This window comes from Anas platyrhynchos, chromosome 2, assembly GCF_047663525.1.
Source record: "Anas platyrhynchos isolate ZD024472 breed Pekin duck chromosome 2, IASCAAS_PekinDuck_T2T, whole genome shotgun sequence".
NCBI classification, from domain to species: domain Eukaryota; kingdom Metazoa; phylum Chordata; class Aves; order Anseriformes; family Anatidae; genus Anas; species Anas platyrhynchos.
Window position 1 is genome coordinate 18,270,078 of NC_092588.1, and position 27,153 is coordinate 18,297,230.

General features: G+C 41.1%; 2 protein-coding genes across 8 annotated transcripts in view; one reads left to right on the forward strand and one right to left on the reverse strand.

Annotated features, from left to right (window-relative positions):
• Positions 1 to 13,047: 13,047 nt before the first annotated feature.
• ENY2 (ENY2 transcription and export complex 2 subunit) lies at positions 13,048 to 19,043 on the reverse strand. 5 transcript variants are annotated; one of them, XM_027452611.3, is made up of 5 exons: positions 18,915 to 19,043; positions 18,485 to 18,566; positions 16,533 to 16,603; positions 14,531 to 14,605; positions 13,048 to 13,304 (listed from the first exon to the last, which is right to left on the reverse strand). In XM_027452611.3, the coding sequence occupies exons 2-5, from the start codon at positions 18,550 to 18,552 to the stop codon at positions 13,228 to 13,230; spliced, it is 291 nt and encodes a 96-aa protein (XP_027308412.1). In that variant the 5' UTR covers positions 18,553 to 18,566; positions 18,915 to 19,043; the 3' UTR covers positions 13,048 to 13,227. The 5 variants fall into 5 exon arrangements, with proteins under 5 accessions (XP_027308412.1, XP_027308414.1, XP_027308413.1 ...); XM_027452613.3 differs by having other exon boundaries at positions 18,868 to 18,938; XM_027452612.3 differs by having other exon boundaries at positions 18,895 to 18,933.
• A 7-nt stretch (positions 19,044 to 19,050) lies between these two features.
• The window catches only part of NUDCD1 (NudC domain containing 1), a 37,113-nt gene continuing 29,010 nt past the window's right edge, over positions 19,051 to 27,153 (forward strand). Inside the window, exons 1-2 of one of the 3 annotated variants that reach the window (XM_038174575.2) lie at positions 19,096 to 19,234; positions 19,968 to 20,174. Coding sequence is in view for 1 of the 3 variants with exons in the window: in XM_038174574.2 (XP_038030502.1) it covers positions 19,117 to 19,234 (118 nt within the window). In the remaining 2 variants the exon portion in view is untranslated. Of the gene's footprint in view, positions 19,235 to 19,967; positions 20,175 to 22,082; positions 22,170 to 27,153 lie in introns of all 3 variants that reach the window. The other 2 variants (XM_038174577.2, XM_038174574.2) reach the window with 2 other exon arrangements.

Here is a 27,153-nt window from a genome sequence, read left to right on the forward strand (position 1 = left end):
AGCTGGGTTGCTTCACGTAGAGCTTCAATAAACGCTGTGTGTCTGCTAGCCTGACCCAGATGCAGTTAGTGGTTCGATATTAATGTGCAGGATTTGGGTGGAGGAAGATGTTGAGTAACCTAACTGGAGGTTTTTCAGAGCTCTGTGTGCACCTCTGGTTGAGTTATATTTGGTAGGACCAGCAGACCAGGGAAGGCTTTGACCCTTCTCACCAGTACGGTGTCCTGGGAACACAATAATACAAAGCACCTCCAGCCCTGAACCACACCACCCATTTCCTTCTGCTCCCATTAAATGTCTTTCCTCACAGCCTTCCTGTTCTGCAAATAGACATAACCTGCATTTTTGCCTTTCCTTACAGCACAGGGAACACTTCAGTGATCTCTAAGTCTGCATCACTTCAGATTATGTATCTAGGCATACACAGTCCAGGAGTCCTGCAGGCCATTGATGACAACTTGTTGATGGAGGCAGTGGGTGAGCCACTGAGGAGAGGTGTGCTGCTGGGCCTTGTATGGACAAACAAACAAGGTCTGGTTGGAAATGTAAAGGTTGGGGGCAGCACTGGCTGTAGTGACTGTGAGGTGGTGGAGTTCAGGATCCTGTGTGAATGAAGCGGGGTAATAGGTAGGATTTCAACCCTGGACTTGAACTTCTTCAAGAACCTACGTGGAGGAATCCCACGGGCTATGGTTCTAGGAAGAAAGAAGGAGGGTGGGTGAGGGTCAGTAGAGCTGGTGATTCAAGTAACACTTCCTTCAAGATCAAGATCAGTACATCCCTATGAGTAAGAAGTCAAACAAAGGTGTCAGGATGAGCAAGGAGCCCCTGGGAAAACTGAAGCAGAAGGAAGTACACAGTATGTGTACTTCTGAAAAAGGCACAGGCCACTTGGGAAGAATATGAGAATGTTGTCAAGAGTATGCAGGGATATGACAAGGAAGACTAAGGCCCATGTGGAATTAAATCTGGCAAGGAATGCCAGGGACAACAATAAAGGCTTCTTCAAATACATCAGTAGCAAGACGAAGACTTGAGAAAATGTGGGCCCACTGCTCAGTGGAGTGGATGCTGTTGTGGTGAAGGATACAGAGAAGGAAGGGTTACTGAATGCCTTCTTTGCTTCAGTCTTTACTAAGGCCAGCTCTCAGGAATCCTAGATGCTGGAGACAAGAAAAAGTCTGGAGAAAGAAAGACTTCCCTTGAATTGAGGAGGATTGTCTTAGAGATAATTTATGCCAACTCATATATCCATAAGCCCACATGGGATGCACCCATGAGTGCTGAGGAAGCAGGTGGGTGATATTGCTAAGCCACTCTACATAATCTTTGAAAGGTCATGAAGAGGTGAAGTGCCTGAGGACTGGAAGAAAGCCAATGTCACTCCAGTCTTCAAAAAGGGCAAGAAGGAGGACCTAGGAAACTACAAGCCAGTCAGCCTCACCTTCATCCTTGTAAAGGTGATGGAACAGCTCGTACTGGAAATCATGCATAACCATTCTGATAGCCTTCTATGACTGGATGGAGAAATGAAGGGAGAGCAGTAGATGTTGTCTACCTGCACTTCAGCAAGGCTTTTGACACTCTGCCACAACATCCTCATAGCTAATCTCAGGAATTGTGAGTTAGATGACTGGACAGTGAGGTGGATTGAGAACTGTCTGAATGGCAGAACTCAGAGGGTTGTGATCAGCAGCACAGTCTATTTGGAAGCCTTTAGCTAACGGTGTCCTTCAGGGGTCAGTACTAAGCCCCATCTTGTTCAATTTATTCATCGATGACCTGGATGAAGGGACAGAGTGCACCCTCCACAAGTCTGCTGGTGACACAAAATGGGGAGGAATAGCTGATCCACCAGAAAGCTGTGCTGTCATTCAGAGAGACCTGGACAGGCTGGGGAGTTGGGCTGAGAGGAACCTCATGAAGTTCAACAAGGGCAAGTGCAGGGTCCTGCAGCTAGGGAGGAATAATCCCAAGCACAGGTACAGGCTGGGGTCTGACCTGCTGGAGAGCAGCTCTGCGGAGAGGGACCTGGAAGTCCTGGTGGACAACAAGTTAACCATGAGCCAGCAATGTGCCCTTGTGTCCAAGAATGCCAATGGGATCCTGGGGTGCATTAGGGAGCATTGCCAGCAGGTCAAGGGAGGTGATCCTGCCCCTCTACTCAGCCCTGGTGAGATCTTACCTGCAGTGCTGTGTCCAGGTCTGGGCTTTGCAGTACAGGAGAGACCTGGAGCTCCTGGGGTGAGTCCAGTGGAGGGCTACGAAGATGATCAGGGGACTGGAGTGTCTCTTTTTGTGAGCAGAGGCTGAGAGGGCTGAGTGTGTTTAGCGTGGAAAAGAGAAGGCTGAGAGGGGATGTTACCATTGCATATACACGTGTAAGTATCTTAAGAGAGGGTGTCAAGATGATGGGGCTGGATTTTTTTTTTTTGTGGTGCCCAGTGATAGAACAAGAAGCAACAAAGCAACAGCCACAAACTGAAACAGAGGTATTTCCATTTGAATATGAGGAAAAATTTCTTTACTGTTTGGGTGACGGAGCACTGGAACATGTTGCCCAGAGAGGTTGTGGAGATTCCTTCTCTGGAGATATTCAAAACCCACCAGGAAGTGATCCTGTGCAACGTGCTCTAGGTGACCCTGCTTGAGCAGGGCAGTTGGACTAGATGATCTCTAGAAGTCTCTTCCAATCACTGTGATTCTGTGATCTGATGCCTAACGTAGCTGACCCCGGTCAACATGCTCATCATATGCAGAGATTCAGGGATTTATCTGTCACAACCACCAAGATACCCAGCTCACCATGTGACAGTGGTTTTCAGTCTTTGGCAAAGTGATTAGATTTTCAAAAACCCTTTTTTCAGGCACGTGTGACTAACATTTACATCACTTTTCATTCTAAGCTTTTTTACCAACTCACTGTTCTCATTTGTTTACCTGAGCTCACATTTTATTTTGAAATTCTGTAGTCCAGAAGAATGTACCAAAATTCTTCTGACTCCATTCTTGCAATGTTTTAGTTCCAAGAACTGAATAAATGTTCTTTTGAATGGAAAAGGTAAACTTTAAAGTTAAGAAACACTTTTATGAATCCCTGAAGCGGAGCTTGCTTGAGATTGCAGAAAGGCCATTCCGTCAAGAAGGCTAGTTGCTGTTACATTGAATGTGATAACATTTAGTTGCTATCTAATCAAATCACAGCTATTATACAGTTCTGGTGAAAATTCGGGTACTAAAGAACAGGATCTTTAAAATCCAGCTAAATGTGGAATATATCAGGAAACACTGAAGCATAGTGCACTTAGAGGAAGCATTGCATCTCTTCACATTTCTTGGTCATTTGGAAGATATTGCTTTTAAAGGTAAATGGGTTCAGTTCCTCATTCTGCTTGAATTTGTGTTTCCTACTTTCTGGCTAATAGCTGCAAGGCTTCAAAACATGTTCAGACCCATCTCCATGTTCTCCATATTTTCCTTTGCATGGTGTAGATCAAGACTTAGGCCAAAGAAAAAGAATGGCAGAGTATCCTAGTGTATCACTGGGGATCAGGGAGATGTGGTATTTAGTTATTGCTGCAATCTGTTTTAAACCACTCCGTAGAACTATAAAGTTATTTTCACTCATGTCGTTCACCAGTAAATGTTAAACTTTTATATTCAGAGAGGAACAGCTTCAACAGAAGTACTTGACAAGTACTTAGTGATCAGAGGGGGAGCTACCATTTTGCTGCTGCTAGGCAAAGGACAAAATTAAGTGCTCCTCTGCTGTGTACTGAGTAAGTTCTCTGGCAACAGAGGTCCTCAGCAAACATACAGCATCTCCTTTTAGTTGTTTTGTGCATTGAAGGAGGAGTTATTTGCTAATCCATGATGAGGGAGGAATTGACCCACATGGAGTGGGTGCATGCCTTGCTGGTAGCTGTTTTCTATGCCATTGCTTCAGGAAGTGAAGAGCTGGATGCAAGGGGGATGGCCTTTGGTAGGCTCCTTCATCTCCCTCCTTCCACATCGTGGCAGACACTGAAACTCCGTTTCCCCAACCTTTCATCAGGGAGCAGCTCCCTGGGGGCTGAGAAGCCAAGCACAACATGGCTGGGCAAGGCCAGACAGGGCCGGAGCAGGGCAGGCCGGGGCCAGGACCCAGTCCTGCCTGCCAGGCAGTGTCCTGCTGATGAGACAGACCTGAGGACAATCTGGGGAGTCAGTCCACTGGTCCAGGATCCATAGAGCCTGTAGCAAGGCCTGGCACAGTGGTAGCCAAGCTGAAGAGCAACGCTTCTGTGATAGGGACTGGGGGTCATGGGCAGAGAGCTGGTGGAGCACCCAGGTGAGGCTGATCAGGGCCACTAAGGCCCTTTGGTGCCCTTAGGGGCACATCACCCTTATGCCTGTAGCACCTGCATTCAGTAAAAGGTAATATATGCAACACTGTTTTTAATTTAAGCACCGTTTCAAAACCATTTATGTGGCAAAGATTGCATCTTTCAGTATAAATTTCTGTCTAAAGAAGTAGAAGTTGGAAAGCAATCATCACCTGTGTTTACAGATAAAAGCAAGCCCACCAGCATGGCACGCCGGGAGAGGCCAGGTTATGAAAATAGCCAAAGACATTTCCGTAGAGAATAGGTTCAGTTTTTGAGCATTACAATCTATATACTCAATCGTGAATAAGTCACACTGAGAATGAAACATTTTGAAATATGCATATAAACACCCACACTTAATATTAAACTGCCAGAATGGCTCACCCACACTATTCTCCTAAATGCACAACAGACCTATGTGTGACTGTTGCATTAATGGGAAAAAAAATCCCAGAAATTGGCAGACTGCTAACGAAGAATAGCTGTCTTCATAAAAACATAATTATGCAACTTCAAATTCAAGAAAAATATAAACAAAACTTCATTTCTAGAATAAATGTTTGCCGGGATTAATACTTCTCAGTTCAGAAATGTCATTCTTTAAGTATTTAACTAAGAAAATTCATTTTGTTCCATTATTTTTCCCAAAGAGATCTTGAATTTTACATATTTCATTGTCACAGCAATGTAGTATGGCTGCAGTAAACATAAAATTTGTAAGGTAATTTAAATTAATGCTTTTCTTTTATTTTTTTAGATACTAGAGATTAAACGTACCAATCGCATCACCTGACAGTTTGCAAGATTGCTAGTGTCTCTTCTTTACATCTAAAAAGATTTCCATCACTTCACGGATGGTCGTTCCACAGCCTCTTGATAGATGCCATCCTGATGCTCACATTCATATTTACATCTAGTAGGTTCATTCTGTCCATAAAATGGATATAGCCTCTCTTTCAGTATGAATTCTCCTTTGTATGCTGTATATGCTTCATGTACTTGTGTGCCCTCTCTCGCTCTTCAGTCATTTATTAAAGCTATGAATAGCTAGCTTTTTTTATCTCACTGCACCTTTCCACAGTTACAGTACTGTTGAACTATGCAGTAACTCAAGTTTTACATTCATGGAAGAGATTTTACCCTCAACAAATGCTTGATTTTAATTAGTGTTTTTATAGTTTCAAACACAGAAAAGTGCAGATTTTTACTATCAAATTCAGAAGTAAATTTCTGTGCTGCTGCTATAGAATTCTATTCTACTCTTTGAAAATTCATCATTAACTGTCTTGAAACTCTAGATGAGAGGAGGCAATTCCATCGTTACATACATTTTCCATTCCTTTCTACTACTCCTGAGCATACATTTTTGGTAAAATCCAAGTACTGTCCAAAGATTTTGCCTATGTTTAGGCAAGGGCATATTCTACTGCATTTGAAAATCTGTCCCTTTTCCAAGACAAGTAGGCAAGCAATCATGAAAGCCTCTTTTCTTTTCTAGAGCTGAACTCTTCACTCCCTCTACCAGCATACCTTAAATTCCTTCCCTTGTGCCTGTTAAAGCTTGATATGTCTTGGAAATTAAATTTATATCTTGGTAAGAGGCCTTGTTGGGAAGATTCAACAAACTTTTAACAAGCATGTAGTGTATATAAAATCATAGTTAAAACTGTAAAAAGGCACATGCATCCAAAGTTTTATTTGGAAGCAGTGGCCAAGAGAGGCCAAAGAGATGCAGTGGCTGCTCAGGTCTTCCTGAGGTTAGAGCAGGCAGAAGATTAGTCTTCTGCTGAACTGGGCAGTTTTATTTGCTCCCCTGAGAATGATCCAAGTGTTTGATTCCTTTTGGCATCTCTCTTCTTGGCACTGACCTTCAAACTGGAGCCTGACCTGCCAACAGGACCTTCCTGGTTTTAAAGGAATATGCCCCTCAGGTTGAAAACAGTTGCTTGGTTTGTTCAGTGCTGCAAAGATATTAGGAGTTCTTTACAGGTAAAGAATGTGTGACTTTAGCCTGATGCTTAGAAATTTCCTGGAAAAAAGATCCGGAGTTTTCCCTGTGGGTGGCATGAGCTCCTTCTTTCTTAGGATATGTCACACTTGCTGGTGATGGTTGAATATACAGAATAAATGCTGGGAGTAGGTACCAGAATCCAGTTCTCTCTCTCCCTGCCAGGCAAGTGAGATAATCACTAGGCTTCAGAGCCAGGCTTTCTCTTGCTCTTTCAATTACTATTTTTTTTTTTTTAATGTTAGTGCAGGTGAACACAAGTAATAGAGTTCCCCTTCTCCTTCTCATGAGTTTTGACAGAAAAGACTGTAGCCTGTTGATAAGACCGTTCTGCCAGGACTTAGATTTAAAATGAGGGATTACTCACATTTTGGAGTGTCAGGAAGGGGTTGATCAATCAACCCATCTCTTCTCTTTCTCAAATAACGAATCTACCTGTTATATAGACCTTGACTGTCATCTAACTATTAGACTCCCTGTACAAGTTATCTCAGAGGGAAGTTATTTACTCTTCATTCTGACACATCCTAAAGGAAGCAGTGGCTGCTGCTGCTCTTTTGGCAGGAAGCAAATCTCATCAATAAATAGTCATTGTGCTGTGCTTGGGATTCAGATCTCATGGGGATTTAAGCATTCTGTTCTGTCATCTAGGTGCCAGCTACCTCTAGGTGCCAGTTGGATGCTTCTGCATACATTTAGCTGCACACAATGGGGTAACTCCAGCATGTACAGAGACAAAATTGGGAATTGATTTAATTTTAGAATCCATAAATGTATCTACAGTCACAACACCTAAGAAGTTCTGTAACAGCCATTTGGCTGCAGTTGAGCAGATTTTAAATACCAAATGTGGATATTGGTGCTTAAAGTCCACTGGAAATGTACTGTAGATTATTGTGCTCTATATTGGCTCTGTTTTTTACTGCTGATTTTAACAGAGAAAACAGGTACATAGACCAAACTAGAAAAGAATATTAGAATTGTCAAGAAAAAAAAAATCACCAGCTTTTTTATATTGAAAGAAATCTTACGCTTTGTGTTCTTTATGGTTCTCATATTCAACAACTGCAAATTAGGTAGAGGTTAATAGGACCTTTATACAACCAATATATCACTTCACTACTAAATTGAAACACTTTCTTTCTGTCCTGTAGTATTTCGGCATTAAGTAACCTTGCCTGACTTACATGCACAGCTTGTCTATTGTTTCTTGTTAAGGAAAAAATAATTCTGTGCACTATACTTCAAGTTATTTGAAGATGGATCCTAGGCAAAGTGTTTGCATTTGAATTCAAATCATCTAAACACTTAATAGATAGCAAGTTGCTTTATAAAATTAGTTACATACATGGGTACATGGGTGTGCAGGCCTGCATGAGTATGTATGTTTCACTGATTTGCATGTAGGGAAACAGAAGAGATATTGCATAGCATGGAAAGTCAAGACTGCAAAGCTTTCTTGGGGAAAGCAGTTAGGAAAGCAAAATATTTTAATTCCAGGGTTTGTGTTTGGGGTGGGGGGGATCATGAAGCTGTTCTTTTTTTCTTCATACTTCAACATTCAGTATTTCTGTTCATAGATCAGAAACTTCAAAACTCAGGTTCTTACCTGACCACCTGTGTGCCAAACCTAAGCAGCTGTTGGAAGTGTTGAGATCCCAAAATCTGGCTAAGATCAAGGTGACCTTCAGAAAAACTTCACTGTGCCAGTTAAATTTGAGTTAACTTGTTTGCAGTTTTGGTGGTGGTAGGGAAACAACAACTGGTTTGAATATAACTGTGTGATCTCATAGAGATAGGCATGGGGAGGTAGCAAAGAAATTAAAATAGGAAATGATATAAATACATTTTTCAGTCTTTATCAAGTTTTTCTGTTTACCTCATGACAGTGAGGAAGTATTTTAAGCCTGCTATATCATTGCAGCAGTCAACAGCCAAAAACTAGGCATAGATTATACTCCTTCTCTTTCTGATCTTTAGTCATTGGAGGGAGAAGAGGACTCTTCTGTCCACTGACTATTTGCTAAACATCCTCTTGCAAAAAATATGTCAACTGGTATTTTGAAACCTAATCTTAACTACTCAAATATTGGCTTTCTGATCTAGGATTGGGCCAGAAACTTGTCTCAGAATGAAATGCACATGAAAAAGTTAACAAACGGGTTAGCTAGATGAGAGAATATTTCAGCCTGAGTTATCAGAAAGATTTTGCAATGCCTAACTGCTACTGACATTTCCACTGTAGATTCCTAGGTCATTACATTCTACCCCATAACACCTGCACTGTGACTAACCAATTCTGCTTGTGTTCAGCTAGAGCAGTATTTTTCTTTATGGAAATCCTTAGGATTCATTTAAAGTTTGATCCTAGAAAATAGCATTCAAGGTCAGCTTTTCCAGCACAGAAGAGTTAAAAAGTGAAGAAGACAAGTGAGTCTTGTCTACAAGTGAGTGAACTGCTCTGGTCCTTAACTTTTTTGGGATACCTCTGTTTCTTTTGCAGGGGAGAATGAGTGTAAACATGGAATATTTCATCTGAAAACATGGAATATTTCATCTGAAAACATGGAATATTTCATCTGAAATATTTCATCTGAAACTGAACTGCTGCTGGCAGCTCCAGGGAACACTCCTAGGTGAGTCCTGAACTTGCAGAAAGTTTGAGTGGGCTCAAGCAAGTGGGCTAAAGCAGCTCTTCCACAAAGGCATTGAGTATTCAGGAAAGCACTGAAAAATGAAAGCCCCACCATATTTCTTCATAGTTTGTTCCAGTGATTAGGTAGCTGTAATTTTGCATATACCATCTTCTTATTTTAAATTGGAATTTGTCTGACTTCTATTTCCTTTTACTACCTTTTCTGTGAGATTAAAGGACCCTTTGTTTCGTATTTGCTCCCCAAGGAGGTTCTGATACACCACAATGGTATTTTCTATTGGTTTTCTTTTCAATAAACTAATACTGGAAGATTTAAAAAGCTTAACTAGCAGTGCATGCCCTCAATAATTCCCCTTTCCCTTTTCAGCACTCAATTTTTTCTACTTCCTTTCAAAAATGAGAATCGTACATCATGAGTGTCAGTCTCACTCATACAGCACACAAAGATAACGTGATGCAATGCTCATCTTTGCTCAAACGCCTTGAAAGATCACACAGAAGCAGATGATGAGTTTTTCACTGTGATTTTCAGTATCATTGCTTTCCAGGGAATTAAGTGCTGCTTTCGCCCTCTGCAGCTAGGCATAAAAACACAGCACTGAGCCGAATTTGTATGCAGATACTTGAGCAGAGCCAGCCAGCAGAACAGGACAGGGTGCTCTGCCCTTGTCAGCACTCCCTGATAGGTGTGCCAACCACAGATTTTATCAGCAGCAGCTTGATACTTTACCTCCAAATCAATAATTGAAAGAATGAATAACCTCTCTCCTAGTAACTCCAACAAACAGAAATCAGCAGGGATTTCCTACAGGGACTTGTTTTTTATCATCTAGTAGTAAATCACTTAATTACTTATAAGGTAAGCGTGAAGAACATGTTGAGAATACTGTTCAGATGCAAAGTGCCACAGTAAATGTGAAATACACTAAACCAAGCCTAGACCTTTTCTTATCCCAGGCAGAATGCTGATTAACCTATTCATTACACTGAAGCAGTGAACTATAAATTATTTATGAGGAAAGGAATTTTTTTTCTTCCTCATTTTGGGCTCCAATCATTACAGATTTGTCTCTGTAGCCACAGCTGTTTCTTTCAGAAACTGAATAGCTGAGAAAAACAGGCCAAGTAGAAAACAATTCTGATTTCAATTGCAAATGTTTAGAAATTTAGAGAGCCAACAGGTAAAAGCATTATGTTCCTCATTGCTGCAGTGAAAACTCAATCACTAAAGAAGTTAGAGCCAGGCTGTAAGGTGCCACAATCACTGCAATTAAACACATTCAGCCATGTGAAAGAAAGGATGAAGGCACAGGTTAAGTAGTGTGGAGCTGTCGCCCCAAAGGATCTGCTGGAAAGATCATTCTTAGCTATCCAGTTTTGGGTGCTGCCAAAAACCTTGGTAAGGAAAAGATAGGTTTCCTGACATTGGAAATGCAGAAATTTGGGGGTAAACAAGTTAACATATCTGTCTGTATATGTTATAGGTATGGAATCTTTGGCAGCATGGGACATGGGATTTTTCAGTGAGTAAAAAACAAAACCAAATCATCAGGACAATAATTGTCTGTCTGAACCTTGGATGTTACCAATTGTTTTCAATACTCAGCCAAGTGAGTAGAAACAGATTGTGCAGACAACAGTTTGCAAAACAAAGGCATCCTATGCATCTGAGAATAAAACCTGCAATTAAAACAAAAATATGAGGTCACTAAGGGGAGCTATTTAGTTCTCAAGAAACCATCTCCCATTGCCAATAGCAACCTAAACCTAACCTCATTCTTTGAGGGTCTATCAGGGTATCTGACCAGTCCACGCTGGTGTGTTTTGGATCTCTCTATGCGGTCAAACATGCTTTTTACCTAGGTAATGTATAGAGGCTGCACTGTCCTGATGAGCAGACCTCACTGCTGCTCTCAGTTTTGGCATCCGACAGCAGCCTGGGCCACCCCGAGACAAGCTGCTGACGTGTGTCTGGTCGGCAGCAGTTCTCTCCTCTTCCTTCTGAATGCTCTTACATTTAAAGCCAGTCTGGGCAACACATTACAACTTATTTTTGGAAGTATGTGAAAGAGTTATTTTTCCAGCTTTTAAACTTAGATTGGTCAGCACAATTTTCTGAAAATTCATAGGGCATTCAGTTTTATTCTCTGCCAAGTGTGAGCTGCTTACAGAAGAGAACTACAGAGCACTTACAGCAGCCTACCGGTGTATTTACAGAACTGTCATGTTCTAGATGAAATCTCAAATGGTTATTAATCAGACAACAAACCTTACACAGTTAGGTAGATGAATACTTTAAGACTGTCTCGCTCCCATTGCTGTAGATGTAAAATGAAGGAAATCAGTGGAAGCTCTGGAGCAAGTTCTAGACACACTGCAGCCATTCATCAAGCAAAGACTTGTAAAGTCATGTGGAAAATATTGCAGAGCACCAGGGAAGACCTCCAAGAACAAAAGAGTAAGAATATGGAAGATATTTTACAGCCTTGCCATATATTAAACAGACACGTAGGTAGCCTGCATTCTGCTGGATTATGTATAGAAACATTCTGTATTCTACCAGTTACTCTTGGGTAAATCAAGCCTAGAATGAAAAGCTCAGAATGAATATCCATATACGCAACTTAAACAGAACATACTAATTGCAAATAAACTTTTTACCAAATAAGTCCATGGATCTTTAAATAGAAGAAAGAATTTTCTTCTTTTCAGCATCTGCCATTGTTTAATAGTGTAGAGACAATGACCCGCAGGAAGCATGCTCAAGCTGGCATGATTTAAAGCAGCACAGCCCAGGGGCTTGAAAAGAGCATCTGTATCACACAGCAGATCCCTGATCTTGGCTCATGCCACGCTCCAGTCTTGGCAGGAACGTGGTTTCAGATGGAGAAAAGGTGTTTGTGCTCAGATAGATACTGATTTGTGTCTAGTGCCGTACTTAACCTGCAGTTACTGGTAGATCCTGCTCTCCTGCTCACCAGTTGGGGCAGATAAATTTCACAGAGCGGTTGCACTCTAGCACTGTCTGTGCTCAAACTGGGGACGCGGGTGCCACCTCCTGGGCTTCTCCTGCAACCTCTCCTCGGCAATCAGCAAGTCAAAAACCCCGCTCCAACAGGCACACTCGTCTAAGCAACTGCATGTCTCAACAGCTCTGTGTGATAGCTTTCCGTGTATTCTTCTAATTAGGAGTATCAAGATTTAGGTTCAGTCAATTCATTATTCATCGCAGCCAAGGCAGTAGCATACAATTGCTCAGTTTCTGCTTATGCTTTCTACAATTCATAACCTATTAAGACACTTACCTCACGTTGAGGTTCCCTAAAACTAAGTATTCTCACTTCAAAGTCACTTTCTATATCCTCTGTTCAACATTATTCTCTGCATTATTTATAGACTTGGCTGATGCTGCAGTTGCAGATACAAGTTTAAAATCGATTATCTTGAAACTTATGTTGCCATATTACTGTATCACACTTAAATTTCGAAAGGTCCAAACATCCACAAAATTAAAAATTACCAGTGATGTGGGCAAAGCTAGAAAAGACATTTTCATGGATCAGAATAGTGAGTCTTTGTAATTAAAGTAAATGGGAGAAGAATTACTGATTAAAGATAAAAATGGCTTTGTTTGAATAATTCAACCTTTGACCAGTTACTAAGGATGCACAGCACAAGTTAGACTTCTAACCACTCGCTCCCCAGCAACAAAGCACTAAAGAGGAAGGGCACCAGGAGCTTCATATAGGCTTTTAATTTCTTCATGCTATCAGGGTACTTAGGGAAAATGAGAAAGACTGTGCTCAGTAGCACGTCATATCCCATCTTCCACCAAATTCTTTCCCCTTCTGCATTTTTCATTAAACATGTTTTTTTTTGTTGTTGTGTTTTTGCTGTGTGTGTGAGGAGAATCTGAACAGCTCTACACAACTGTACAGTACTGGATTATAAAACTAAAAAGTGAAATAGATGATACTGTGTTACAGTATATTGATCAGGAGCCATAGAACCACAAGTCCACGTTTTTTTTTTTTTTATTAAAATAACACCAAGAAATTGATTCAGTGCAAGGAAATTTCAACTCATACAAAAAAAGAAACGAATTTCAATCATTAAGCATGGAAACTGAGTTCCAATCCTGACACGACTGACATAATGCAGAAACAGTAATACTGTATCCAAGACGACTGCTGTAGTTAAAGGTTGGCATGCTGAGCGAGGAAGGTTCTTATTCTTTGTAAGAGTTCTTTCTTCACACTGTCTGGTACCAAGGCTGAAATACATAAGAAAGCAAGAAATGAAAAAGACAAAAGGGAAAATATGCTAATACCAAGCAGGTTTCTGCATGACCATAGTCAAGAAAATTTGAGAATTTGAGGAAAAGGATTACTCAACAGTAGAAAGGACATAATGACCAGAAACTGCTTTGATCATCCTGGGTACTTCTTTCATTCAGAAATTTAAGAGCAAATATCTCAGCCATGACCACTGAGTGAAGGTATTAAGCACATTATCTTGAATATCTACTTTTTAAGACTGAATGAAGTTTCACCCATTAAAACCAAAGTTTATTAGAGTCCAATAAAAATTATATAAAGAAATATGTTTCCTGGATCTACATTCCAGTGGAGGCTGGTAATGACTATTTGCTGGTGTCCCTCAGGGGTCTGTCCTGGGACCAGTACTGTTTAAAGTCTATCAGTGACAGACAGTGGGATTGAGTGCACCCTCAGCAAGTTTGCAGACAACACCAAGCTGAGTGGTGCAGCTGATACACCAAAAGGAAGGGATGCCATCCAAAGGGACCTAGGCAAGCTGGAGAATTGGCCCCATGAGAGCTTAACGAGGTTCAACAAGGCCAAATGCAAGGTGCTGCACCTGGCTAAGGGCAATCCCAGAGAGCAGCGCAGACTGCAAGAACTCTGTGAGAGTTCTCATTGCAGCTTCTCAGAACTTAATGGGGGCTTATAGAAAAGATGGAGAGTGACATTTACATAGGCAGATAGGGATAGGACAAGGGGGAATGGTTTTATACTAAAAGAGGGGAGATTTAGATTAGATGATAGGAGGAAATTCTTTACTATGAGGGTGGTGAGGCATTGGAACAGGTTGCCCTTGGAAGTTGTGGATCCCTTATCTCTGGGGGTGTTCAAGGTCAAGATGGATGGGGCTTTGGGAAACAGAAGACAGAACTGAATTTTAAAACATCTTTACCTCACCCAAAATTTTGTTGGGAGCATCAAATCAATCATCAAGTTGAATACAGACTCGTGACTAAATAACATAATCTGCAGAAGTAGTGTAAACACACAGCTCATTACAACTTTTGAATGGCTGTTACACAATACCCATTTACATGTCTTATTCATAATTAAAATCAAGATATTAATGTTTTTCCTTGCATCCAACACAGACAAGTTCATAGTTTCAATATATAATACATTAATGAACATACCTACCTGTATTGCAAGAATAACACCCATTCTTGTGTTTTCTTACCTCTGCCTTTTGGAGTGATTTCTGCCACCAGGTCGTCAACAGTGACATGCTCTAATCCTTTTTCTTTGATGACATCTGGGGAAGACCAAGACAGACATTTGAAGTCTTAATTCATTCAGTAGAAGACAAAACCTCTGTCAATGATTAAGATATAAAGCCTGCAGGTATCAAAGCAGCCTAGAGATTCTGACCTAGATGTAGGTTATTAACTCACTACCTACTACATTGCTCAGTGGATTTAGTCTCCAATTTGTGCCATAGGCTTCAGGATGGAAGCTTACTACTACTGATGTATCTCAGCCAGCTCATAGGTTAAAATCAAATATTAGAAGGTTTAAGTTTATCTGAGCATTACCAGATGATGTGCACATTACTAGAGCATTTTGGAGTTTGCAAGCTAGCCTAAACATCTCTTCAAAATCATTATTTACATTACAGTGAGAAAGATGCAACTGGAAAGTTTTTTACTGCACAGGCAGTAAACTTACAACTCTTCCTAAATAGATTATAGAGCTATGTTGCTTAAACTCCAGGACAGTAAAAAAGCAAGTTTGAAAGGTATAAATCTGCCACAAAATAAAAGCAATCCTTAAGACAACCCACATACACATACCTGCATTTTAACAAATTGCCTACTTATACTACCTAGAAGGCTACTGAAAAAAATGCAGAAGTCAATGCTGAAAAGCCTCAATTCAGAAGCACAAACCCAACATATTTTGTTTAAACATGCATGTTTTAACTGTACGTCAGTATTTCTGAGAATTGGAGAATGCTAGTGTCCAAGGTACCAAATATATTTTCTGAACTGACATCATGCGAACGATTTGTCAAGTATTTTTGGGTGTTAAATTCCTATAGAAATTTATTTTGGATTGCCCAATTATTGGCCCTTATCCACACAGGTGAGAGGTTGTGGATGCCTCCTCCTGGAAAGTGTTCTAAGCCAGGCTGGATGAGACTTTGAACAACCTGGTCTGGTGGGATGTGTCCCTGCCCATAGCAGGGGGGTTAGAACTGGATGGGCCTTAAGGTCCCTTGCAACCCAAACCATTCCATGATATAGATCAAGATACCAAAACCAACCAAACAAACAAACAAGCAAAACCCCTCTGTTTTCTACTGGAGGTTATTATGCCCTTAGTAAGGACAACTGAACTTATATTTGCCTTCTCAGCAGCTGCAGTTACAGTTCAAAATACAAACATAAATTCAGTAATTCCAAATAACTTTACTACAGCAGATTACAAAACGTATAGTTGAAAAGGCATATATACTTTCCCTTTATTACCCGTACTATTGAAATGGGTAATCCGTAGCACTGGCATCAGCATTCTCTGCAAATGCACCTATGAAAACAATTTGTCATACACAGCCCCATAAAAATTTCGGCTGATAGACCAAATCAGAATAAAAGTGAAAGCTCAAAGGATATGTTATTTATGCTAAGCAAATTTGACCATGTAGTAATACTTCTGGAGGCTGAAATACTATTTATAAAATAACAGTTTCATAGAAGTCAGTAAACTTTAGTAATTATAGTTGATTTAACGCTGAAATTGTGGGTATGCAGAGGTTCATCAGCTTGTTTTCTCTCAATTAGAGAGATGATCTTATTTTCATGAATTGTATTCAAAAGCAGTAAAAATGCATATTTTTCTCTCCTGTATGCAAATGACACAATTATTTTTATATTTTTAAGTTGTGTAAGAATTCATCTTTCTCAAAACAAGAAGCTGTATGGTCATGAATATTTAGGGAACTGATTTCAATTTTTTTCTCAGGCACTTATTGAGTTTCAGATCAGAGAAAAGCTTCAAGATTTTTTTTGGCGAAGATGGCAAGATGCTTTCTTGCACATGAAAACAACTGCCAGGGATATTTTTGCTTCCCTAAATACAATTTAAATTGACTGTTAGACAGTAAAAGTTTTCACATGGGACCTTTATTTGACCACAACCTCAGTTGACTACAAAGGATTATTTATTTGACCACCAATTACCTTTGCAATGTGCCTTCAACTGATCCTTCCAGCCACATTCAATTAACTTGGCTCTCAGCAAATCTTTAAGGCTATTAAGACAATAAACAAAATTATTAGGAACAGCACACATTCCCAGCAAGCTCAAATATGCTTCAGCATGAAAAGTAAGCCCATGGTTACTACTCATAGTAGAATTTCCAGACCAGCAGCAGAAATGGCTGAATAGCATGTGAATCCCATCCTGAATGAGTATCAGTTTCAGTGTACAACGTTTGGACTATGAGAAGGAGTTGGTTCAGAAGCTAACTCAATCTTTCTTAAGGTAGCATTGATGCTGCAGCCACAGAAAAGATGTAGAATCACGTGAACTACCTGAGACTACTCTGTTGCAAATGTATGCCAACATTCAAAGCTGGAATATTTAGTTTAAACAAGACTTTCAACATAAAGCCGTCTCCCATCCTTTCTGAAACAAGAATTTGGTGCTACTTTTGTCTTCAGCTGTCTCCCCAGTTATGCTTTACTTTGTTTTGGGTGAAGAATAAGGGAAAGGAATCTTACATCTTGTAGTAGCATAGTAAGAATTAAAGAAATCTCCACGTATATAATGCAATTGCAGAAGTTTTTATTTATTTATTTATTTTAAAATTTATTTGAAAAGTGTTTTGGTGTTTCAAATTCAAATTGGAACTGAGAAACCTTACCAATTAAACAACAGAAATCTACTTTGTTATATATAAGGAATCTTTTCTACTTAATTTTAATCAATTAAACTAAAACAAACACTGTATTGCTTCCTAAGTGTGACTAGAAACTATGTGAGTAAGAAACAATGATACATTTACTATGTGTATTGAAAGAGAATACTGAAGGGAAACTAAACTAAAAAGTTATTACTGAAAAACAGAAGAAGAGAAAATTAAAGCAGTATCTTCACCTTTTATTTCATCAACTAGATGAAATAAGCTGACTTATCTTGTACCACCCTGAACTACCTTAGCAAAATTCTTTTTTTCTGAGTAACTGGACTGCAGCAAGAAGCTGAACTTGGTAGTTCTAATCCTTTTTACTCCATTAATTGTATAGAGGGAAGACAAACTGCTAAGAAAAAGCAAAACAACAATGTACGTCAAATTCACTACTACTGGGTATTTCTTAAAGTCAAGAAATCTGAGTGCTTGGTCTCCTGTCAAATTTGTTGACAATACAACTTTTGACATTCTGTCAAAACTCTGATTACTCTATCCCTAGAATAAAATTGGTCCCAGCACCATATCAAGAAAGGGGCTGGTCACAGCTAGGTGGGAAGGAGAGCACAGGCACCTTGTCAGTCTGCATGAAGTTACGGTAGGTACCTGGCTGTGTAATGACCTAGGAAGAAGGCTCCTTATACAGGCCTAGACAATGAAGAAAACTGAGCTTTTTGGGTATGGTTACACCTACACTGAAGTGAGGCGTGGAACATTAAAAGCATGCTGATGTTGCATGAATATAATGGAAACAAAACAGTGAAAAGACAACAAAAGGCTGAAAACCAGCTGCCACAATACACCACGTAGTTTACTTGTTGGCCTTTATTGGGCTCTCTACCATGACTTCTATGGGTGCTGTTTTATTCTACTATATATTTCTTTCCCCGGCAAAAGAACACATAGGAACACAGAAGAAAACTTCAAAAGCAGAAAAGCAAGGGTTGCCTCATATCATGAAATAATAAGATTTAACTGCAAAAACTTGTATTTTAACAAGTTGTGCGTAAGCCAGGAGCTCCCCAACACAACCTGCCAGACAAAGAAGCTTTGGAGTTCTCAGGCCAACCACCCCATCCTTTATTCAAAGGGTAAAATCAGAGAAGCGTTCAGATGATAATATTTTTATTCAGCCATTTAAAATTTCGGTGTTTTCGTGGTGTTCTGACCAAGGCACCGCTCCCGTCTGGCGGCAGCGCCCAACGCCCACTGCCCACTTACCGCTCCCGCTCCCCCGTTTCGATCAGCTTCTGGTTAATGGTGGCTCTCATCTGGGCGTCCTTATTCATGGTGCAAAGCTGACCTAGGCGGGGAAGCAGAAAATTACGAGGCTACCGACACCGACGGGGCTGCGAGAACGCAACGGGGGGGACACGGGCGGGGGCTGCCCAGAGGAGCCGTGGCTGCCCCATCCCTGAGGTGCCCCTCATGGATGGGGCTGCGGGCACCCTGGGCGGGCAGGAGGTGTCCCTGCCCACAGCAGGGCTGGAGTCAGGGCTCGGGTCCCTTCCCCCCAGGCCATTTTGGGGCTCCACGCCCGCCCCCTGCCACCGCTCACCCGCAGCCCCCCCCCCCCTCAGCGCCCCGGCCGCCTCAGCCCCTACCCCGCCCCCCCCACAGCCGGACCGAACCGAGCGGGCCGGGCGCTCACCACCCGCTCCCTCCTCGCAGGGCCCGCTGGGAAATGTAGTTAGCGCGGCCACGTCGAGCTGGGCGCCCACAGCTCCCGGCGTGCTCCAGGGCTGAGGGCTCCTCCCGGCAGCAGCCTTCGGGGCGGAACTACAACTCCCAGCGTGCCCCGCGGCGGCGGCGCTGCTGGCGGGCGGTGCTGAGGGGCCCCGCGCAGCCCCGACATGGCGGCCGCCACCAGCTGCTCGCTGCGCGCCAAGCGGCTGCTGCTGGAGCCCCGCTTCGAGGGCTACAAGCTGTCCCTGGAGCCGCTGGCCTGCTACCGCCTCGGGCTGGCCGACGGTGAGCGGCGGCGCTGCAGGCGGGCGGCCACTGCCCTCCTCTGGCCTGCCCGGCCCTCCCCTCCGCGCTCTGACAGGGCCGCGGCATGGCGGCGGGACCCGTCCCGCTCGCTTGGCGGACACGGAGCCGCCCGGACCCGCTGGGGGCTGTGGGGAAGGCCGGGGCTGGGGGTGGGTCGGAGGGATCTGGGGTGTTGTGGCTCAAGAAGGACGGGGAGGTGCTGGAGAGCCCAGCGCAGAGCCACGGGGGGGGATGAAGGGAGTGGAGCATCTCCCTTATGAGGAGAGTCTGAGGGAGCTGGGTCTGTTCAGCCTGGGGAAGAAGAGACCGAGGGGAGGCCTTATTAACGTTTATAACGCGTGGAGGGTGAGCGTTAGGAGAGCAGAGCCTGGCTCTTCTCAGTGACATCCAATGATAGGACAAGGGGCAATGGGTGCACGCTGGACCATAGGAGGTTCCACTTAAATGTGAGAAGAAACTTCTCACAGTGAGGGTGACAGAGCACTGGAGCAGGCTGCGCAGGGGGGCTGTGGAGTCTCTTTCTCTGGAGACATTCAAAACCCCCCTGCACGCGTTCTTGTGTGAGCTGATCTACATGCTCCTGCTGCAGCAGGGGGATTGGACTAGGTGATCTTTTGAGGTCTCTTCCAACCCCTAACATTCTGTGATTCAGTTAGTGTAGTCTTACACAGTTTTCTGCAAACTGCCATTTTTCTTTGCTTGTTGTTCACAGGTGGATGGTCAGGCTCTTCACTCCATGCTCTGTTTCTTCTACTAAGCAATATCAGCATTTAAGGAGCTGCTCTGCCAGTGGGTCAATTATCTCAGTCCTCAATTTGCTGAGCCATATGGGGTATGGGCCCACATACATACCCATGCTCCCCTGAAATTGCTCAGCATTCTAGCTTTATTGATGGGTGAAATCTGAGTCTGTTGTAAGGTACATGAAGTATCTACTTTTCTTCTTTTTCTTTCCTTTCTTTTTTGTAAAGACCAGACAGTAATGTACTATTTGGGCAAGCTGACCTTGTCTATACATGTACCAGGCAATACACCAGTCTTCCGAGTTATCCATTAAGAATTGCTTTTACCTTTGTGTTAAGTACTTTATTTTAATACCGGGGCAAAAGATGTGTTGTGTGTGAATTGTGTATCAAAGGATGAGTGAATGAAAGTTAGACAGTACTATATGTAGACCTATGATAGGACTGAAAAACCTAATGACAGTGCCATTTTTGTTATGTAGTTTAACATTTCCACTCTAAGACTTTACTCTAAGGTGTAGGTGCTGCCTTTTAAAATACCATTCAAATGTAAAATTGTGTGTGTTAGGAGCATCTTACAGCTCTGTCAGAAGTAGCAACAACTCATGTAGTATAAGTACAGCTTCTTAGTTCTGTGTCTTGGTTTTGAGATTAAAGTTTTGCAAAGCTGGTTTTTAAGATATTTTTGGACTGTCTTGCTAAAATATGAATGTTCTTTTTGAACAAGTGAGGTGTTTCATGTAGAAATTAAGTTGTCCATTTTAATTATATACATATATATAGAATCATAGAATCATAGAATATCCTGAGTTGGAAGGGACCCTTAAGGATCATCAAGTCCAACTCTTGACACCGCACAGGTCTACCCAAAAGTTCAGACCATGTGACTAAGTGCACAGTCCAATCTCTTCTTAAATTCAGTCAGGCTCGGTGCAGTGACCACTTCCCTGGGGAGCCTGTTCCAGTGTGCAACCACCCTCTCTGTGAAGAACCCCCTCCTGATGTCAAGCCTAAATTTCCCCTGCCTCAGCTTAACCCCGTTCCCGTGGGTCCTGTCACTGGTGTTAATGGAAAAAAGGTCTCCTGCCTCTCAACACCCCCTTACGAGGATATATAGTTTTATCCTTACTATGATGTTCTGTATGTAAAATGTCAAACAAGCTGTGTGGTTCTCAGATAAGTTTACTGCATACCTATTCTAAACAGATGAGGATTACAGAATTTGATTATTTAACTGATGAGAGATCCTAATGGATCTCTCCATTGAGATGTTTTCCATAACAGTTGCAGTAACCTGTGTGATAGAAGTCGATGTGTTCTTTTCTTTATCTGCTTCCCACAGCACAAGGACCCTGACTTATTTTCAGTCCAACTTATGTGGCTGTCCTACTAAATCATTAATACTAAATTGCTGTCATTAATCATTAATACTGCATTCTGGTGTGTTTGTGTGTGTATACAGCTATCAGTCTACTGGAGAATAGAAACCCATTTTCTTTTTTTGTTTTTTTTCTTTTCCACCTTTTAATTAGTAATCTGAAATCTAAACCAATCTAGGCTCTATATGCGTCTTCTAGATGTTCTGTTTGTCTCTTTCAGCCTGTCGTTGGGCCATGCAGCTGGCTCTTTCTCCCTTTTTTTTTTTTTTTTCTGCTTACTTCAAGGCAGTTTCCTTATACTACAGAGATGGTCTGTACCTGGACTCTGTATTTCCTGCTCTCTGTGGTCTCCATTTGTGTTATACTGAGGGCATCTTCCCACAGCTGGGCTTGCATGTTGGGCAGAAGTAATGGGGTGAGTTGTAAAGACCAGGTATGGCCTGTAGGCCCTGGCTTTTTCGAATCACTTCACGAATCAATTAACACGCAAATTGACATTATATGACAGGGACAGGAAGTTTGCTTTTATTTCCTTGAATTGGGAGTGAATAATAAAATATAATAGCTGAAGAAAATGTCAAATAAATAAGAATGCTGTCAGCATGACTAATTTGTGATTTTATTTACAATTGTGCGCAGAGATGTGATGGCAGAATCTGGAAGATTAATGGAAAATGGATGCTGAATTTTGTCTTTGTTTTCCAGGAAAGTGCTTCAGCTTGCCTCAAATGACCAGGGATTTGGACTACTGCCTCTGTGGCATCCCAAATTTCATGGCAGTGAGATGAGCATGTAGGTTTTGGAGCTAGTTGGAATATGTGACAATAAGTAGGTCTTGTTCTTAAGCAGAACTGAATTACCCTTTCTGTAGCTGACCTATGTGCAGTCTTATGACAAACTTGAGCATTAACCATTACCTTCTTTGCTCATTAAAAGAAGTATTTTTTTATTTCTTTGCTCATAAAAAGAATGTCACATTTGCTGTTTTTAAGTTGATCCGTCTTATGAATTTAACTGCCACCTTTACAATCAAATGAGAAAAAAAATTGTTGCATGGAGTCAATGCAGATTTGTACTCGTGGAGCAGGTGGCCAGCAGCGTGTGGTGTTGCTGGGCACCTTATAGTGTTGTGCTCGTGGCTATGGCAATTTTCAGTATCTGACCAGCATGTCAAACTGAGTTGCAGGTAGACTAGCAGTGAATACTGTCAGGCTCTGGTTGCCATGAATTTGCTGGTCAGATGTGCAGCTGAAGCTGAAAGAAATGTAAAACCTTGGTTTATTCATTGGATCTAATGGGAAAGCGAAATTTATTTGTGAATTTCTTAAATATATGCTCACAGTGGAAAAGAATGGTGAAATTCCGTTACAAGACATTTCCTTTTAAATACTTTGATGAGTGTGTTCTTCGTCTTTCTTACTGACCACCCCTTCTGTCTAGTTCATCTCAACTTTCACTGCCTGTTGTCTTTTCTCACCTCACCCTGGTAATATGTTTCAGCTAGGAATGAGTCACACAGTGGTATGCCTTTAATGCCCAACTCTTCATCCTAAATTTTGTGTATTTTTCTCCTTGTTCTCCCTAGTTTGTGTCCATAACTTTTATTCAGGTGTTACCCTTGCACTGAATTTTGTAATGGCCTTTTGCATTCTTGAACAATGGTGTTAATAAGGTACTGCCCTGGTCGCAGTCTGCTTAGACTAGAAGTTCTGTGCTTTTCAGTGAAAAGTAGTTCCCCATTCACTGAATTTCACTGGAAAGTACCTGCCCCTTAGCAATGCTACAAGGCAAGATGCACTTGTGTCTTATGGAGCCAAGGAAACTAACGGTTTCAAACTTCTATAGAGATTTCCTTTTGTAGTATACTAGAAAACTGAAAAATTGCGTGTAGAAAAAAGAGCAAGTCACGTTTGGGAAGTATTAAGAAAGTGCGAGGCATGGCTTCCCCAGGCTTTTTACAACTGTAGATCTAGGTTTAGATCTCAGGGACCTGTGACTGTTCCTATGTTTTACTTTACTTTGTTGAGAAAGAAAAAGATAACGTACAGGTGAGTTCTGCTGTAGAACTGCTGTTAATGGAAATGGTCCTTACAACTGGCACGAGTCAGCTTATAAATGAAGGTTTTGCCAAAGTGACACTTTGACAAGTGCCTTGCTAGTTTTTGCAGGTTCTTCAGTTTTTATGTTCATTTGAGTGTGCGGTAGAGCACATACATTCCATACCTGTGCAAGTAATTTGATCTGATGAAAATACCTCCTGACATGATACCTGTAATGAAAACGTGCATGTTTTCAGCGAGCTGTGTGCTTGTTAAACAGTAAGCTTGTGTGTTCTGACTATTAACATTTACTACAGTAGACAAAGCAAGCTTTTTACTCAGCAACAACACAATGATGCTGCCATTAACAATAAAAACAGTTTTGTTAATGTTAAAAGAAAAACAACTGATGCTGGGTTAGAAAGATCTCTGATATATCTCTGAAAGATCACTGATGCTAGAAAATAAATGAATATTTTCCATCGGTACGAAGTGTATATGAAATACTAAATTGCTTCCACTGGGTGGCACTGCAAAACAAAGAATGACATGGAAGCATGTATGTAGTATTTGATGCCCCAAACGATATGTTAGTATAATTATTTTACAGATTTTCCAGTATTTTAAAGTCATTGTGATGTATTCAACAATGAACAGTGTGAATTTCACACATTTTCTTCACTTTTTTTTTTTTCAAATTTGCTTTGTGGTGTTTAATGACAGATGCAAGACTCGCATATTCAGATAAAGTATGATAGTGTTGATATCCTTGATAGTGTTTTTTATTCAGAGGAGATATTTTGTGGTACAGAGGAATAATTATAAGGTGATTCCATTAGGATAGGAACATCTTGCTGCTTTTGACTCTTATGAGTTGCTTTGTGTTAGCGCTTCTGCTTTTAGGTAAATTAGATATTAGTGATAATCTTGGCTTAATTAGTTTGGATGTATTTTGAGTCAAATTACTTTTTTTTTTTTAAGCATTGTGTTGGAAACATACAGTTCTAGATGAGAGGCGTAATTTTCTTCAAGCCAACCTGAACTGTGACACCTCACTGCAGTTGTATAATAATATTGAAAGCTGAGATTTAACGTATACATTCTATACATTCTTTCTCATTACTGATGTGACAGTTTGAATCAATGTTCTTGGGTTTCAGCAGTGCAGATTTGGCTATCAGAAACTTGAGTAAGACTGTGTATCATTCTGTGGGAATAGCTGTCATAAACTGCTGCTTGGCAATTAGACCTCAAAGGCTGGTGCTATTGAATCAGTCCATGTTCTTGATCCAGTTCCTTAAGGCTCTTTTTCGTATGTAACTGAATCAAATGATGATCTGATTGAAATAATTATTTTCCCTTTATATTAGCTTCTATTTTGCTTATTTTTATTTATTTATTTTTTAATTCTTATTTTTTTCATCTTGTACTTTCCTTTTGCACTCAACTTTGTTGGCTTTCTCCTCATTTTTTTCCAAGGACCATCAGAAAAGTTGAACTTGGAAGGCCCTAGAAGGGAACGAATGTAACTTCATCCTAGTATAAAATCTATAAACTGCCTGAGCACATGGTTTGTGATAGCAGATGGCATTTGTATGCAGGTTTCGCTTGATCACAGAATGAGTTTCAATTAATTAAGGCCAGAATAGTTGCTCTAATTATTTCTTCTTGGCACAGGGATGTATACACAGGGTACATTCTGTGAGCATTTGATAACTGTATTTGAAGCGTTACGTGACAGGACAGTACACACTTGCTTGATTTCCTGGTTTAAAATCACACATTGTATAGTTTCTGACTTGTATTTATGAAGAATTAATTACATAAGGCATCTTAAGGGATTTGGATCTCCTTTAACTGACGCCTTTATTCAGGGCTTGTCAGAACTGCAGCTGGAAAACTTCATCTTCTTTCAGCTTTTGCAAAGCTTACAGCCTCACAATCAGCTAATCAATGGTACATTGTTCCAAAATTTCTTTTGAAAGTTATAAATTTGTTTAGGAAGCTTTTGATTTGGACTATTTTCAACATTTGTGTATATTTTAGTTAAAATTATGCCCATAACAATGTGCTAAAGGGGGTAGAGGGGAGAAGCGGAGAAACACTTTTTGTAAAGTTCTTTACAAAATGAGCCAGTTTTAGCTTTTCTGTGCTGAAAACGCTTTACATGCTTCAGTGTGTGAGTCGTAATTTCAGAAGATCGGGAAATGGATCTACATAGAAAGTAGGTGATAGCTACTTGGTTTCACTGAAAATAATTGTCTTGAGTTAGGTTTGTTTTTGTCTTTGTTTACAGAATATTCACGTCACCTCTTGTCGTGCTGGGAAATGTATCTCTGTGATAAAGCTTGATTGTCCAAACGGCTTTAAAAGGCATTTTCACAACGCAGCCTTTTAATTTCTTTTACAGTGTCATTTATGGTGAAACATTCAAATTAGTTAAAGCAGAAATCAGAATGGGTAGCATCTTCCCCATTATGAGGTTTTCTTCCCACTCCTTTTTTTGCTATTCCAGCCCTTTGTGGAGGGCCGTGCTTTGTAGAACAGCAAGCTATGAATTGCAGAGGTGCTGAAATCTCTCCAGCGTGGTGGATGTGAATAGTGATGTGAGCTGAGTGGAATTAATGCTGTCGGTTTGCAAATATCAGCAGTGATTAGGAAACTAATTGTACCATCATTTTACAAATGTTTTCTATTCTGTGACCAGATTTTTTTTTTTTTTAATCAGGCAGGATATCTTGCCTATGGAAAAAAACAACTGCTGCTTCAGTAGGCTTTAAATAGATGCTAACGAAAAGTGTAAGAAATCTTGGTTTAAAAAGTGTAAGGTGAGGACTGCTGGATGGAGTTGTGAATGGTCCTTGCTCTGGTAAAGACAGAAGTGAAACACTGGCAATTACTTCACTCTTTTTTTGAGCTGAAAAGAGAAGAAAGTGTGGCAACTGGAGAAGTAGAAACTAGAATAACTATTGGGATGGGTTCACTTTGTTAGCCTTGAGGTGCTCTTCCCATGCTGGAGGTTTGAAGCCTTTTCATCATGGGCTGACAGAGTTCCCATCTCCTTTCTGAAGGACTTTTCTTGGCATATGAAGGGTGAGAGAAACTTCCCGCAGGGAAACGGAGGATCCTGGGCTGATTGTGGGGGCGGCTGAGCAGTTGCAATCTGTCTAAGACTATTTGGGAAGGATGGGCTAGACGCTTGCTGATGTCTTTGCTAGAACTTGAAGATTTTCTGCGCTTAGATACATTGGGAGCAGAGCTGTTCAGTCTCCGTATAGACGTGGGATAGCAGGAAGGAGCTGCAGCTAGGTTAAACTTGGTTAGTCTTGCAAAGATAATTCCAGCTGAGATTACTGGTAGCTGAGGGGAGGTTTCTAGTTGGAAACATGTTGCTCAAGGATGCTTTTAAGTAGCATAATTCCTGTCCTCAAGGAGGCATCATTATTAGTGAGCAGCTGTTCTTTGCAGCCTCCTTCAGACAAAACTTACACTGTAATTTTGATGGTGGTATCCTGGAGATTTCTGAAGATTTCTTCAACCTCAGTGGAAGTGCTAGGAACATATTTTTTTCAGTAATGACCATGTGCTAATTCTGCTCTGTACTGTTTTAATCTTTTGCTTTGCAAGTGTTGGTAGCTTGGTTCAGAATTTGAGATTATAAAATTCACATAGTTGGATTTTTTTTGTTGTTCGTTGTTTTCTTTGAGTTACAGTAGAGCAGGATTGTTTTCCTCTAC